The sequence below is a fragment of the Gymnodraco acuticeps genome, unplaced genomic scaffold (genome assembly GCF_902827175.1).
Source record: "Gymnodraco acuticeps unplaced genomic scaffold, fGymAcu1.1, whole genome shotgun sequence".
Lineage (NCBI taxonomy): Eukaryota > Metazoa > Chordata > Actinopteri > Perciformes > Bathydraconidae > Gymnodraco > Gymnodraco acuticeps.
This window is the reverse complement of record NW_022991358.1, coordinates 17,835-34,682: the sequence shown is the minus strand read 5'-3', so window position 1 is coordinate 34,682 and position 16,848 is coordinate 17,835. Positions and strand designations below refer to the sequence as shown.

Below are 16,848 nucleotides of genomic sequence, written 5' to 3'. Positions count from 1 at the left end.
ACTTTTGTATAGTTAGGTCATTTTAGGTAGACTACGGTATATGAAGGTTTAACAATGATTTAATCACTTAAGGTTTTGACTTTTTCCTAGTGTTTAATATGGTAGTCAACAGATGCAAACACGTCCCAAAACATTTCCATTAGGAGAAACGCACTTAAGTTTAAAAAACGATGCAAATAAAAAAACTAGACATTTCAGTCACGCAATAAAAATATTTGGGATTTTATTTCTTCGTCTTGTTTTGTAGTAAAAGAAGTCTGACAGAGCCTGACTTAACAAACATTATTTCCCAATTCCCAAGTGTTGATGCCAAAACATGAATATTTGATTCATTGTTCATTTCTGCCAGTTAGTGTTATGATGGATCCCAAACCAAAATCATTTAGACTTTTCCTTCCCAAGTCATGTTTAATAGAAAAATACATTAAAACAAAACATAATTTCCCATATGGAAGAAACATAAATAATAATGACATAACATTTGCTGTCGTTTAACCTTTTCAACTTTTACATTTCTAATGTCGTCACGGGGGAAACCCCTCTATCGGCTGCACGGAAGCTGGTGCTCGACCCCGTTGGATCGCTGTTTCTCTGCTGCTGAGAGCAGCGCAAGGAAGTGTAAATAGAACGCCGGCACGCGGCAGGCGCTGACACTTCCGGGTTGGGAGTATAGTTAGGGAAGACGGCATAAAGACCCGGGTTGCGTTCCAATAGTCCATTTAGCTTAGGAACCTTCCTAACCAAGTGAAATGACCCGGAAGTACGTAACTGGCAGCCATGATAAGTGCCGTTCCAATTCTCCAAATGAAAGGAAAGGAGGTTTCAAACTTCCTTTATAACCTCCTTTAGCTTAGGAACCACTGGACCTCCCTAACCGAAAGGAGAGGAGAAAATGCTGCCCCACAATGCATTGCAGCCGCAGCATTTGCCGTCACTCAACAGTCGGCCGTTCACGGAAACAACCGATTATGACGGAGAAATTATATCATGAACGTTACGGTGCTTATTAAGCTTTTTAAAACGTATGTGGTAAGTTGCCAAAGTGCTTTGTTTTGAACGTTCATCCGTATTATAATCAAAGAGAGAAATATGAACGTTAGTTTTTACTGAAATGATCAAATAAAGTCAACATCTCACAGTCTTTACTGAGCTGTGTGGTTTGTTCAACTTTTAAAAGATGTTTGAATGGTGATATACACAGTGATAGATGTTAAGGACTAACGTTTATAATAAATACATTTGTATTGATTTGAAGATCTTTTCATAGTTCATACAAACGTATTGGGATCATTTGTATTAATGTGGACCGGAGGGAGAGGGGGACGAGCAGAAGTTTCACTTTCCTTTTTTATTTAAATTCCAGCTTTGGTCCTGAAGAATATGTTTCTCTGTTGTCCACGTTCATAAAGCATAAAAGCAACATGCGATCAGAGCACAGAGTCTCTAGATGAGTCTCTACAGGAGTCCCTCGTTCTTATTGAACATCCATGTTGTAGTCCGCTGTATAGAGAACTGTAGTTTCCATAGTTTCCCCACAGCAGCAGACGCACATTCAGGACGTCCGCTGGCGCATCAGAAACACGTCGGATAGAGAAAGTGCAGTCGATTCTCTAAAGTACCGCGGTCTCTTCTCCTAAGTCCTTTTGAATTATCCTATCCACTATCCCTTAACCCCGTGACGTTTCACTCAGAGGTCAAGGGATAGACGATAGGGTTAGAATTTAGGAGCTGATTTTTGGATTATCGGAACGCAACCAGGCCTGGACTTTTCACTCAGACCGGACTGCACGAAGCAGAGTCATCTGTATGTATTTAAAGTGTCGTGTGGGAGGATGGGGAAGTTAAACGAAGATGTGTTTTCTGTGGTTGGTGAACTGAACTGAAACTAATACGATATGTGGATTATTGTTTTGGAATAACCGGGAACTGTACAAAGAAAACCTGGAACGGAGTTTTGTGGATCATATTATTTTTGTTGGACTATTTTTCATGAACTATATTGATTACTCTTTTTTCACTCACATGGGACTCACTGTTCTTGAACTATTGACTATATTATTTGTTTGCATTTAAAGAGATGTGTTGGGTGTCTGTTCAACGGTATTAATCTACTATTGAAAATACAGAAATATTGTACTGGTTCAGAGGGGCATGAGCTGTATGTTCTTCCCGTCGGTAACATGTACCCGCTGTAGGGTTTGACTCGATCTTAACTATAAATCGTCAGGCCTGACCTGACTTGCCCAGCAACTACAGTCGAACCGCTACAATCTAGAGCTATGGTAGATAACTATGGAGTCAAACCATTCTTTCTTCTTTGGATTTTAGTCACGCAATGAAAATATTTTTGGTTTTTGGGGATATGGGCAAATAGAGGAGATGATGACCTAAAATTGGTTGTCGTTCAACCTTTTCAATTTCCAACACAGAGTGATAAAGTGGAGGCCAATTTCTCCTTGAATATGGAGGAATTGGCATCCACTTTTGTATATTTAAGTCATTTTAGGCAGACTATATGAAGGAGGCTGGAAAAACAAGACCAACAATGATCCAATCTGTATTTCAGTTCAGTTTAGATGTTTTCCTAGTGTTCAATACAGTGGCTGACAGATGCAAACGCGCCTCAAAACACTTCCATTCGGAGAAACGCACTTACATTTACAAAACGCTCAAATATAAAAACACCAATGTGTCAAAACACAATGAAGAAACATCTTCACCAACAGATTTCCCCTTCAATATGGAGAGGAAAGCTCAATTTCAGACGGATAAAATACATCCTTAATAAGTGAAGTTATTGTACATCAGGACTTTGTCTCTCTGTAATCAAAAGATAAATCCATCTCTCCATAAACAATAGATATCCGACATTAAGAGTCTACAGAAACTGAGCATAGGGACAGTAGTGCTGTGACCTGAATGCTAACATTAGCATGAGTTTCTCCTCTGTTATAGTCGATGGTTTAGTGGAAAGACTGATCAATTATAGATCTATCCAACATATGGCGCATTTCCACTGCAGCGGGTAGCCCCATTTAAGCGTCCTTAATCGTCCTCAAGCGGCCAGGCCAGTTTTTGGTGGCCTTTCCATGTAGCGTAGCAACGGCTAGCGGGTTCCTTTTCCCTCTTTTTCCGGCCCCATAAAATCGTGGTTCTATCAGACCAGGGCTGAACTAGTGACGTCAACACTCTCGACTGCTGATTGGTCAGAGAGAATCGTCACAAGATCGCGCGCGAGATCATCCCTAGCGTCTCATATATATCTAGAAGCAAGCTTGCAGCATTTTTATACACAGCATTTTTGTAAACGGAGGAGCTACAAAAATGGCAACGTCGAAGAAAAGCACACCGTGGTCGACCGAGGAGGTGACGACGTTCCTACATCTCATTGGGGATGATCAAATCCAGCGGGAGCTCGACGGGAGCCCCGCCTACACTGCGTTGCTACCCCAGGTCCTAAACTGTAATGGAAATGCGCCACGGCCTCGGACGGCCAGCGAGGCAGCCCGAGGCCTGAGCGAGGACGCTTAGGGACGCTTAAACGGGGCTATGTGCCAATAGATTCATACCGATGGACTCAGGTGGCGTGCTCCAGATCTCCATCAACTCTGAGTCGTTCAGATCGGAGAACTCGTCTTCATCATCCTCTGGGCAGGCCTCCATGACTCTACGGATACAGACACAAGGAGACACCTCGTTATGAGACGTACGATCACAGTCACACATAAATAAATACAGTTAGAAGAATTGAAAGAGAATTGAATGATATTTAACATGTAAAAATGAAAAGGGATGCCCCAACAAGGATTTCATTCTGGAATATTTTATACTAAAGCTCAGTTAAAAGTCCTTTGAGTTCTCTTTCAAAACATTTCTCTTTAATTCAGAACTAAAGCTAACTTTTAAACAACTGAAAAACGAAAGGCAGCCGTTGTAGAAGTCAGACACACGTTCCTTATCCTTACATTGGCTGATGCTTTTCTCCAAAGCGACTTTCAAGTGCAATCAACCATGAAGAAACTAACTCAGAACAGCAACAATACTTCAAGTCCTTAGCTTTCACTCACTAAAACCATTTTAAGTGCTACAGACAGAAAGATTTCAGTCTTGGACGGATGACGTGTAGACTTTCTTGTGTCTTGATATCAACTATAAAACTGCTTTGGAGTTATCTTTTCAAATTGTGAATCACAGCAGGAACCAGAGCTCTGTTTGCAACATAAAGCACGTTCACTACTATTCTTTCCAGGATTCAAGATTCAAGGCTTTGTTGTCATGTGCACATTAGCTACAGTGTAGATATGGCAATGAAAGACTTAAGTCACAGGCTCCTCCAACAGCGCAACATGAATATATACAGGACACAAACTAATTAAACCAATAAATCAATAAAATAGTGCAATTCAACCCATAGTTTATCTCAGTATACATTTGTCGCTCGTCTCCTGTATAAATGTGTCTTGTAAAAAAAATGTATATATAATATCTTTAACATTTTTCAAATACAAAACAGAACAGCTCAGACATGACAAGTAAGCTACGTAGATAAGAACAATAAATAAAAAAACACCGCACAATGTAGGGATCCCCAACCACAACAACAACATTAAGTTAGATAGTAATAATTATCAAAAACAAATAGACAATAAATGTGTCTTTTGATTGTGTATAAATCATATTTGCATGCACATTTGTTTTTGTATTCAGGATTGTGGGAAACGGTCCCTCTGTCTGTACACACAACCTGAAAGACTGACATTAAAGTTGACTTTGTCTCCTGCCGTACCTCTTCATCTCCTGCACGTCGGGGCAGTCTTCTGGAAGCACCCGGATGCCCCTCCCGAAGGTGTTTCCCCCGTGCAGGTGGAAGGCCAGGTGGTCCAGCTCCTTCTGGCAGCTGGTGAGGCCCGGCACCTTGCTGGATCCTGGGATCGCTCGCAGGTTGTAGATCCGCAGGAACTCCCCGGGCTGATGGACAGACAAACGGGACAATGAGGACATCAGAAAAGCCTCAAATATAAGAAATGATTATCAAAGGTCACCTATTATGCAAAATCCACTTCTTCATGTCTCTTCTACATCAACATGTGTCCCCTCTTCTTCATGTCTCTTCTACATCAACATGTGTCCCCTCTTCTTCATGTCTCTTCTACATCAACATGTTGTCCCCTCTTCTTCATGTCTCTTCTACATCAAAATGTGTCCCTCTTCTTCATGTCCTCTATGCATGTGGTCCCCTCTTCTTCATGTCTCTTCTACATCACATTCCCTGTGTCCCCTCTTCTTTGCATGTCTCTTCTACATCAAACATGTGTCCCCTCTTCTTCATGTCTCTTCTACATCAACATGTCGTCCCCTCTTCGTCATGTATCTTCTACACAAATTGTCCCCATCTTCTTCATGTCTCTTCTAGCATCAACATGTGTCCCCTCTTCTTCATGTCTCTTCTCAGTCAACATGTGTCCCCCTCTTCTCATGTCCTCTTCTACATCAACATGTGTCCCCTCTTCTCATGTCTCTTCTCATCAACATGTGTCCCCTCTTCTTCATGTCTCTTCTACATCAACATGTGTCCCCTCTTCTTCATGTCTCTTCTACATCAACATGTGTCCCCTCTTCTTCATGTCTCTTCTACATCAACATGTGTCCCCTCTTCTTCATGTCTCTTCTACATCAACATGTGTCCCCTCTTCTTCATGTCTCTTCTACATCAACATGTGTCCCCTCTTCTTCATGTCTCTTCTACATCAACATGTGTCCCCTCTTCTTCATGTCTCTTCTACATCAACATGTGTCCCCTCTTCTTCATGTCTCTTCTACATCAACATGCGGGAGTAGACAAAGAGTACACTTTCAGTAAATAAATGGAAACTTTGTGGAGTTTTTTGGGGTCATTTATGTATATTATGACATAAATGTTTTTCAAAAACAATTATCGAGAGGCGGATTTACAGACATCCTGATATTACCTTTTAAATCGTGGGGTTTCTTTGGGAGACAAATGTGTAATCTGTGGTATTGCTATATACATAAGATTGTTGATTGATACATGTTTTACTTTGACTACATGTTTCTAAAACAAAACCATAGAAAACCACAATCACAAAGCAGCCACGCCCTAAAACACAAGCTGTTTTATCGTCTATTTGACTCTGAATCTATAATTTACAGAAACAACATCATGCTGTATTCAATGAGTCTTGAAACTAGAGATTAAGACTCCAAACGCATTAGCAATCTGCGTACTGAGGGAGTTAAACAAGAAAAAAGGTGGTTCATTTTCTCGTAGACTTCTATAGAATCCGACTTCTTTTTGCAAACGGTGGAGTCGCCCCCTGCTGGACAATAGATACAATGCAGGCTTAAGGCACTTTTGGGGCAATAGTCTTGGGATTTCCACCAACAAGATAATGATTAAATGCATTTATTTCTAATATTGTGTCCCTAAATGTGTGTTAATGGCCATAAAGGTTGACATCTAACCTCCTTAACTAGCTCTACTGATACTACCAACAAGCGGACATGTTTCCTCAACCATTTATCTCATCTTTGATCACACTGTTCACACTGTGGAGGTGTCAGGGTAGCCTTCACCAGGTTTTATCGACAGCAGATGGCGCTGTTGCACCAACCTACAGTGATACAAGTGACAGTGTTTCAGAGGAAGCTCAAAGGACTTGGTTTGGAGGCTTGTCATTTTTTGTTTTTCCTCCCTGTCACAACAAGCCTGCAGTCAACAGACATCTTTCCTCCCTCTCTTCAGTGAGCGCTTCAGTGATCTAGTGTCAGACGTATTCACTCTTTAAACTGTTTTTACGTGACAGGGTCTCGTCAATTTAAGACCTAGATACTCCCATATATACAGTATGTAATCTTTAATTGCTTTATAGCCTGGGAGCAGAAGAATGACTCCGAAAGTGAATCCTCTATAAGTGTCCTTTAAATCCATTTCCTCCGTACAGTGAGTGAAGTTGGAGTCAGTGTCAGGGTGGATTAGCAGCTTCTCTCCGGAGGCCTCTCCCCCTCTGGAGACACTCATGAAGAGCTGACAGTTTAACTGGGAGGACTGGCAACTTTCCCTCACAGTGATGGATGTATTATTCTCAAACTATATATATACTCGTCTAGAATTATTTCATCATAGCCCGATGTTACTGTGAAACTGACAAATAGGAAATCTGAAAAATGTCCCCATGCAATTAACAACTTAGGCTCGATTTGGAATCTTTTTCAAATGTGAAGTTGAGATCAAAATGAAGACTGCGTTCAAAATTATCAAGGGAACCAGAGGTCTGAGGATAGGAAGCGAGGAAAGCTCCATTGGTTGTACGCCCATGCCCAGATTTGACGTAGCAGCTCGTGAGACACTATTTCAAGATGGTTTCTAGTTTCATTAGATAGACAATTACATTTAGGATGTCAATGGCTAACTTGAGTGTGTGTTTAGGACAGAAATGACAAAACGGTCTTTGTTTTTGAGATATAGGGACTCATATTCTCTCACAGATGTCACCCACTTGTGTTCTTAATGGTAAATTCAGAAAGCAAAGTCAATATTGAAAAAATTGCTCCGACTTCATGTAAAGTCATTGGAAAGATGCAAGTGTAGGGAAGAGGATTAGGGCAATATTTGAAATATTTTTGACCAAAAGTGTTTAGTTTTTTTGTGGATTGTGACTCTGAACTCAGAACTCACATGTTCAAAAAAGAGGAAACAAGAAAACTAAAGTCTATTCTAACATATGTGTGGATGTATTATCTGACTGGAACTATATATACTCGTCTAGAATGAAGTCATCATAACCGGATGTTACTGTGAAACTGACGGGAAATCCGAAAGTAAATTCACAAGCGGCCATTTAACCCATCCAATTTACAATTTAGGCTTTTTGGAATCTTTTTCAAATGTGAAGTTGAGATCAAAATGAAGACTGCGTTCAAAATGAGGTGTGGTCCAAGCAAGGAGACCAGAAGTCTGAGGATAGGAAGCGAGGAAAGCTCTATTTGTTGTACGCCCATGCCCAAATTTGAAGTACTAGCTCGTGAGACACTATTTCAAGACGGTTTCTAGTTTCATTAGGTAGACAATTAAGTTTAGGATGTCAATGGCTAACTTAAGCGGATTCTGTACACTTTGTATGTGTTGAGGACGCAAATTATATACAGTCTTTGTTTTTTCAAATATAAGGACTTCTATTCGCTCACAGATGTCCCCCACTTGTGTTCGTAATGGTGAGTTCAGAAAGCGAAGTCAATGGAAAGATGCAAGAATACGGAAGAGGATTAGGGCAATATTCGAAATATTTTTTAAACGTTTTTGAACGAAAGTGTGTTTTTTTGTGGATGGTGACTTTAAACTCAGAACTCAAAAATAAATTCACATGTGGTCCTAATACTCTAGTACAAGTGAGTGCGACATGCTTCAACGTTTTCCAAATCAAGTTGAAAAAGAAAATCACGCTAATCTATAAATCAGGAGAAACAAAAGTCTATTCTAACAGACGTGAATTATTTTAGCATTAGTTGGAAACATAGCCTACTAAAATGCATAGTTACTAAAGACTTAATCCCATCGAGAGACTGGATGATTTTGTACTACAAAATAAAATGAAATACTCAAGTGTTTTGCTCAAAATACCAAACAGATCCCCCATTCTAGCCATGCCTCATATCCCTCTATTTCACGTCCTGTTTCAAAAGTGCTGATTTTGGCATTTGATGATGAAACGCCATATCATGGATTATCAAGGGTTCTCTCTGAAACAGTCTGGAGCTCAAAGGCTTTCTCTCTTGCCGGTTATACCACAAGGTGAGTTCCTTTTTACTTCCTGCTTCTTCACACACATGCTCTCCAGTACAGGTTAGCTCTAGGGCTGTCCCGAATACCATTTTTCGGGCTCCGGATATTCGGTAGTAATCAGCAGCAAGTATTCGAATATTCGGTCCGCGGGGGGGGGGCTTACGTAGTAATCAGCAGCGAACCGCTCCAACACGTGTATTTCGGTGTGTATTCACGGCATTCATTTTGTTATTCTACAGTATTGTTGTTTTATAGTATTTGTTAATGTAACCCAATTTGTGTTCTTTGAAATGTAAAAGGATATCGCATTGTGTTTGTTACTTTCGTTGCAGTTGTATATGTCTTAAGTGTAATTTGGCTGATCTTCCTATTTATGGACATGCTTTTATTTTGAAGGAGAGGTAGCGCTGTTGACAGGAAGTTGTTGTTGCTATGGAAACAACGTGACGGAGATTAATGGAGAAAAGTAATATCTACATATAAAGACGGAGAAAGTAAACAATAACGTTTATGGTTAAGTGTTAGCCCCCCCCGAAGAGGCACAAGCTCTTACGTTGATATTGGAGATTTCAATAAATTCAATTTGGAAAAAAAACGGGGAAAAAACAAACAAAACGAATATCCGAATAACTAAATTGAAACCCCGAATAGTACTCCAACGAACGAATATTCGGGTACAGCCCTAGTTAGCTCTTAGTGTTAGCGATGCTAATGTAAACACCGACCATATTACGTCCAAAACAGTCGGTCATTGTTTCTGATAGCAACGTTTCTGATTGGGCCGTGGGTCCACATTTCAGATATTACGTCATATCGGACGCAAATCTGGATCAGCTCCGTTGTTCCCCCGTTTTTAGAGATTTGGGTACGGAGGAAAAGAGAGAGGGTTTTATTTCCTGACGCTGCGTGAGTTCCCCGACACACCGGGGACACATTGATGTAGAGAAGACATCACAAAGTGCATTTTGCATGATAGGTCCCCTTTAAATAAAAAACTTTCTAAGTATGAAAGAGAACATGCTATTTGAACACGGATCATTTTAAAGACCATATGAATCCCACTGTGGCAGGAAGCACACAAAGACACAAACCCAGTATTTCTGTTTGCAGAATCGCAGACTTTGCTCAGGTTTTTCTTTCCCCGGAGACTTGGATGTTTAGCCGAAAGAGACGAAAGAAAACAACTTTAATTCTGCGGAGTCTATCTGTGTTTTCTCGGAGACTTTAGCAGCATTTACCAGAGTTTGTGTTTGGAAACAGGTGTAGGGAGAGAGCTCAGAGAGTGACTAATGCAGGGAGAGAAAGCAACAGAAGACAGACGAGTGGAGGCGGTGCCATGTGGCGGAGCGTCCTGCCTGTAGCCACACATTAAATCCTGTGCAGCGGTCCTGTGAGGCCAGGTGTGAGAATAATGAGCAGACTTTCAGCTGAGAGAAGCAGCACTAAGTTTAGACCAGAACATGACTCATCTGATCAGAGGACTACGGTCACAGTATGTCCAAAAAGTACCCTAGCGACTTACCGAGACAATTTTGTTGAAAGTTGAGAGGAAGTTCTTCTTTGGTTCCTCCGTTTCTTTTAGTTTTCTGTATCCTGATTTTATGTAGGCACAGGTTGAAGGAGATCCATTAGGAAAGCCCAATTCAACACCTCTTAGATCAAGTGCGATATTGACCTCATCACCGACACTTTGTAAATTATTAACAGGTTTTTTAACCTTACAAGGTCCCGCTCAATATCGAGAAAGTACATATACAGTTATCGCGAAATGTTGCTACTAATATAATCAAATTCTGAAAAAATACATGAATTATCTATGAAATTGCAATATTGACTCACAGTTTGTTTCAACCCCGTCACGCCATACCATTTACCCTCCTATTAAAAATAATGGATCAGTCCATGTGACATCTGCATTGAGAGAGTGACATCACATAGTCTTCTGAAGAAAAGGTGGCAAAGAAAAACCAAATGTCAATATCTTCTCTTACCTATATTTAATTTTTTTGTATTGTCAGATTAAGATTGTCAAGCTCAACATTTCAACTCTGTTATATGAATTAATAATAGTAAACAATTGTTTGGTTCAAAATATTAGAATTGTGTAATGTCCTTAACTTCCATGTGGTGCCATATCTTAGCTAAACAAGGTCTTAACAACTTCAACCCCGTCACATTCAACCCTGTCAATTTATTTTAGCATAACAGGGTTGAATGTTTTACTTTTCTAAGATGACTAAATGGTAGACTTTAATGTTTACTGTCTGTAATCATTCTTACATCTGATTATTAAGGTTCAACAAGAATTCACTTGAATATCTTTTCGAATCATATTCACACAGAGAATCACCCTTGTAATGTATATATCTGCCAATGCATCCTCTTCAGATGTTGTATCTCCACTACAGTTGAGGCTCTAAGAATAGCTAACCCAACATGGATGATAGGAGAACATGTCATTTGAAAGAATTCTTGTTCTCATGTTTTATTGACCTTACAACCTTGAAAAGAAGTCAACTTTCAACATAGAAAAGTGCCCAAATTGACCAATCTGTTGGAGAACATTACATTTCTCTCTTGCCGGTTATACCACAAGGTGAGTTCCTTTTTATTTCCTGCTTCTTCACACACATGCTCTCCAGTACAGGTTAGCTCTGAGTGTTAGCGATGCTAATGTAAACACCGACCATATTACGTCCAAAACAGTCGGGCATTGTTTCTGATAGCAACGTTTCTGATTGGGCCGTGGGTCCACATTTCAGATATTACGTCGTATCGGACGCAAATCTGGATCAGCTCCGTTGTAGCCCCGTTTTTAGAGATTTGGGTACGGAGGAAAAGAGAGAGGGTTTTATTTTCTAACGCTGCGTGAGTTCCCCGACACACCGGGGACACATTGATGTAGAGAAGACATCACAAAGTGATATGATAGATCCCCTTAAAGCCTTATGTTGTAGAGATATTTATCAATCGTAGTGCAAAGACAACAATGAAACTAAACCACAAGGTCAACAATATTGGTGTTGAACTATTGCTTGGTTGGTTGAACGGGAGAAAATCCCTGAAGCAAGATTTAATATTGGGGTGAAAATACTGAAACCATGACATTGAAGGATGTCATGGTGAACTTGGTTCCAGAACTCTGCGTTTCTGGATTTAAACTCGTAGATAATTAATCCTGTTGTGTTGTGAAAATATCAACGAATCAGACGTCTTAAGGCAGCTAGCTCCATGAAGAATACAGCTCCAGGTAAAATACACCTCTATATATAAAGCAGATCATAAAGTGTTTTTTTAGAATGTAATCCCTTTCAAATAATACTTTGTTTGTCGTATGGTTATTAAATCAGGGTTAGGGATGACTGATTTAAACCATTTGGGCTAGTTTTAGGGTGTATTGCATTCAAACTTCAAAGCATCAACTGGTGGCTAGAATTTATATTTCTAACAATGTAGTTTTGCTAAAAGAGTATTTATGTGGCATTGATAGCACAACATAGGTATCGCACTGGTAATCATTTGTCTTTTGAATCTGCAAGACCCAGAGAAATGGTGGATTTAAATATCAAAGTTACAGATGCAGTTAATAAAACAAGACGTACATAAACTACATTTGCATTACCAAGAGAGAGTTTCTCATCTTTCTGTGGCGGTTCCAACGAGTTAAGGTCTTAATAAAAACAACATTACCTGGGAATATTTGTTATTTAAAGGATAATAAAAGTGCAGATAAAAGAGAAAAATCACCCCGCAGTTTTACCTAACGACAACAGTTGGTATAGCAACCAGCAGCAGTGGTATCGTTAGATCCTTGTGAATGCCTTTCACCAATCAGATCATTTCTGCTGGGGCCACATTTGGGATAATGGGCACATTATCACCATCAGCATGTGCACAGGGGGTGTGTTCAGGGACCGTAGGACACGCTGGTCCGCAGCTCTGAGAATGATCAGCCTGTCTGACAGCAAATGGCTCCCAGCAGCTTTGCCTGCAAACAAACCATTTTCTTTTTTGTATGGGAGTGAAGCAGCCTGTGGTGGATTCTGTAAGTACTTGATCTGTATACAAAACTAAACACTCCACCGTCCGCCCACCGCCCGCCAGCCAGGACGAGCTGCCGCTGTCTCATGGTGTTAGTGCTGCCCGGCTGCTCAGAAACAAGGGATTCCTTAAAATTCAAAAAGATCGCTTTGGGCTTCCACTCGTCAAGCTGAGGCGTCGATAAAAGCAGCCAAAAAACTTGTGCCCTCCCTGAGAAGGAGAAGAAACCGTTCATTTCACACTGGGTTCTTTATGAGCGGCAGGAAATGGGCTTTAAAAGCCGACTGAGAGGGACTAACTCGACAGCGGGCTCTTTGTGCTGGAAAATCTACTCCACAGGGAACAGGAGACATGACCGACTGAAGTAAACCTCATTTTAGATTAAAGCACTCTGAACCTTAAATAAAACAATCAATTATTTGGCCCTTGGTGAAGTACTTTTAATATGAAATGGAGCAAGGGGAGTATACTATAATGATCTTATGAGAACATATCCTAGGTCTCTTAATATTTAACCGTCTTGAATCAGCTTAAATCAAACTCTTAACCGGTTATTGTTTTGTGTTATTACCCTAATATGATTACTACTACATAAAGGTAATCAGTAAATAACCCACTGATGAATGTCCGAAGCTTCAGAGTAGCAAAAAACAGCGTTTGCTAACAAGTGTCTAAATGAGACGACTAAACTTCATCACGACCAAAATTAGCCGCCTTTAGCTTAGCAGTGGTGAAGTGAAGTCATGTGACCGTGCTGTAGTTCCTTTATAGCCCAACATTAGCCGTCTTTAGCTTAGCGGTGGTGACGTGAAGTCATGTGACCGTGCTGTAGTTCCTTTATAGCCGCCTTTAGCTTAGCGGTGGTGACGTGAAGTCATGTGACCGTGCTGTAGTTCCTTTATAGCCCAATATTAGCCACCTTTAGCTTAGCGGTGGTGAAGTGAAGTCATGTGACCGTGCTGTAGTTCCTTTATAGCCCAACATAGCCTCCTTTAGGCCTTAGCAGTGGTGAACGTGAAGTCATGTAGGCGTGCTGTAGTTCCTTTATAGCCGTCTTTAGCTTAGCGGTGGTGAAGTGAAGTCATGTGACCGTGCTGTAGTTCATTTATAGCCCAACATTAGCCGCCTTTAGCTTAGCGGTGGTGATGTGAAGTCATGTGACCGTGCTGTAGTTCCTTTATAGCCCAATATTAGCCACCTTTAGCTTAGCGGTGGTGAAGTGAAGTCATGTGACCGTGCTGTAGTTCCTTTATAGCCCAACATTAGCCTCCTTTAGCTTAGCAGTGGTGACGTGAAGTCATGTAGGCGTGCTGTAGTTCCTTTATAGCCGTCTTTAGCTTAGCGGTGGTGAAGTGAAGTCATGTGACCGTGCTGTAGTTCATTTATAGCCCAACATTAGCCGCCTTTAGCTTAGCGGTGGTGATGTGAAGTCATGTGGCCGTGCTGTAGTTCCTTTATAGCCGTCTTTAGCTTAGCGGTGGTGACGTGAAGTCATGTGACCGTGCTGTAGTTCCTTTATAGCCCGACATTAGCCGCCTTTAGCTTAGCGGTGGTGATGTGAAGTCATGTAACCGTGCTGTAGTTCATTTATAGCCCAACATTAGCTTTTTACTTCAAAAATCATAAAGTGGGGCTAATATGTAGAGATTATCCTGCTGAACAAAGTATGAAGTATCATGTGTTTGCCTTGGATCTAATTTTCTGCAATATTTCAAAATCCAATGGAAAACCCATATGCCCCTATGATGCTATCCTCTGATAATAACAAAAACACATCATCACTTCACCACTATATAGTCTTCCCAAATGAATAAAGGTTGAATAACTTATTAGAAAGAGGTCCCTTTAATGCTAAGACAATACAGCCGTTTGTTCATCACTACTCAACATGACTGAAGCACTAAACAAACCACTAGTTTATTTACTGCTCTCTCTGCAAGAGGATCTTCTCTGGTTCCTTATCTCTCCTCATGAATAATAGAGGAAGGACGACCTCGAGGGCGCCACTGAAGTATTGTCCCTCACAACGTTTAAAAAACCTTCAGCGGAACAATATATTACTCCCACTGGTGAGCAAATATGGGTCATTTTGCCCTTAGTACATTGAAGTAAGACAATGTGACAAAAGAAAAGCATTTTGGAAACTGTTCTCTAACTATCACACCCACTCACACACACTCAGCGGTCCAAAGCTGTAATATCTAAATAAATTATCTGTACACGACACACACACACTGGAGCTGTGTAATGAAGCGTGCGTGTGACGTGGATCTGATCTCTCGGCTGTTTGAGCGATGCTTGGCTCACTCCTCGAGGGTCAGAGGAAGAAACAGCCTTTCTGTTGCGGTCGGTGGTTTGAGTAGAATTGAGCCCGCGGGCCAACATACAATCTCATTTTCCTCAGAGCTGTGTTCACTAAACAGGAAACTGCGTGGGAGTAAAAAAGCACTGCATTTGTACCCCTCCAAAAAACATCCAATGACATGGAAATGTGCACTCGGCCGACCGTGAGTGCTAAAAATGAGATAATGAGCAGAAGCTGTCGCGGCGGAGGAGGTCACGGTGACAATGTGAACAAAACAATCAAAGGCTCAACACTTCTCCACAACGTTTCAGGATGTGGCCATTAAAGGAAACAAAAATAAGTAGTTATTAAATACAAAGTCTGGACTTAAAGCCCCTCCTTCTGGACTTCAATCATTAAATCAATTCTACAAGTATTGCAATTATTATTTGGAGTGTTTTTAATTAAGGAACCACTGTCACTATATTATTCAACGTCTCAGAACAATCCATCCAATATTTGTCAAGACATTTCACCCCATAAACCAAAAGTGTGAACCTCATGGTGGCGCTGTAGTAGAAGTCAGAAGGATTATGATAATCATTAAGAGTCATCCTCTGGGAACCATGAATGTCCAAGCACAACAATCAAAGTCTTAAACCTTCTGCACAATAATTCAGGATGTGGCCATTAAAGAAAACAAAATAGGTAGTTAATAAATAAAAAGATGGACATAAAAGTCCCTCCTTCTGGACTTCAATCATTAAATCAATTCCACGAGGATTGACCTCATTTTCTGGAGTGTTAAAAACACTCCAGAAAACAAGGTCAATCGTCAAAGGAACCACTGTCACTAGAAAGTACCCTCTGGAGACGTTGAATATCTGTAGGCCGTTTCAGAAGAATGTTTTCCCCCTGCGATATGAAAACATACAGGAATTGAAGAAAAGACAGTTTTTTGTTGTCCGCAAACCATCCTCTCTTGAACTTTAATGATACAATTGGTATTTTTTTAACGATATTTAACCGGATGAAGGATTTTAGTCATGGACTTCTGGATCTTAAGTTATCAGAGCAACAAGCTGAGCTAGCTCGGTTATCCTGCTGTGATCTGATCAAGAATGATTGTGATTGGTGGTTTGCTGTGCATGCAGAGCCTGCATGTCACTCACTCCTCCTTTTGTAGCAAGCAGCAAAATAATTGTAACATGACGTGTTTGAGTTAATTTGCCTACTTAATATCACCCCAAATGTCTTTTTTAAATCGCACGTCCTGCGATGTGAATATCGCGCATGCGCATAACGCGATTATCGTCACGACACGATATATCGTGCAGCCCTAATCTGCACCGTCATTACATTTGGGATCTCTATACAGTATGGCATCTGCATGACTCCAAAAGACATTTAAAAATGTAGGGAGTCTGGAGCATCGTAAAACGGCAAATACTAAAATGTAAGATATCTGCTAGAGCTGCACATATATTAAACATTTTATCAAAATAGCAAAAATGAACAGGTGCAATCAAATCGCACAATAATTGCTAATTAAGTCTTAAATACAATTTTCAATGAAGTACTGTGGAGCTGCAGAGCTATCTCAGCCTACAAACAGTATTCTACAGATTTAATAAAACTCATTTGTTTAGGACAGATCCTCTGAAAAAAAAATCATGCCTTCACTTTGATAGATTTTTCAATTATGATAAGAATTACGCCAACA

At 40.5% G+C, this 16,848-nt stretch overlaps 1 protein-coding gene across 1 annotated transcript in view; it reads right to left on the bottom strand.

Moving 5' to 3' along the window:
* The window catches only part of LOC117562794 (protection of telomeres protein 1-like), a gene marked incomplete at its 5' end in the record, with an annotated part of 47,935 nt that overhangs the window by 15,445 nt on the left and 15,642 nt on the right, over positions 1 to 16,848 (bottom strand). The window contains 2 exons of the mRNA XM_034240689.1: positions 3,570 to 3,667; positions 4,787 to 4,968. Coding sequence (XP_034096580.1) covers positions 3,570 to 3,667; positions 4,787 to 4,968 — 280 coding nt within the window. The remainder of the gene's footprint in view (positions 1 to 3,569; positions 3,668 to 4,786; positions 4,969 to 16,848) is intronic.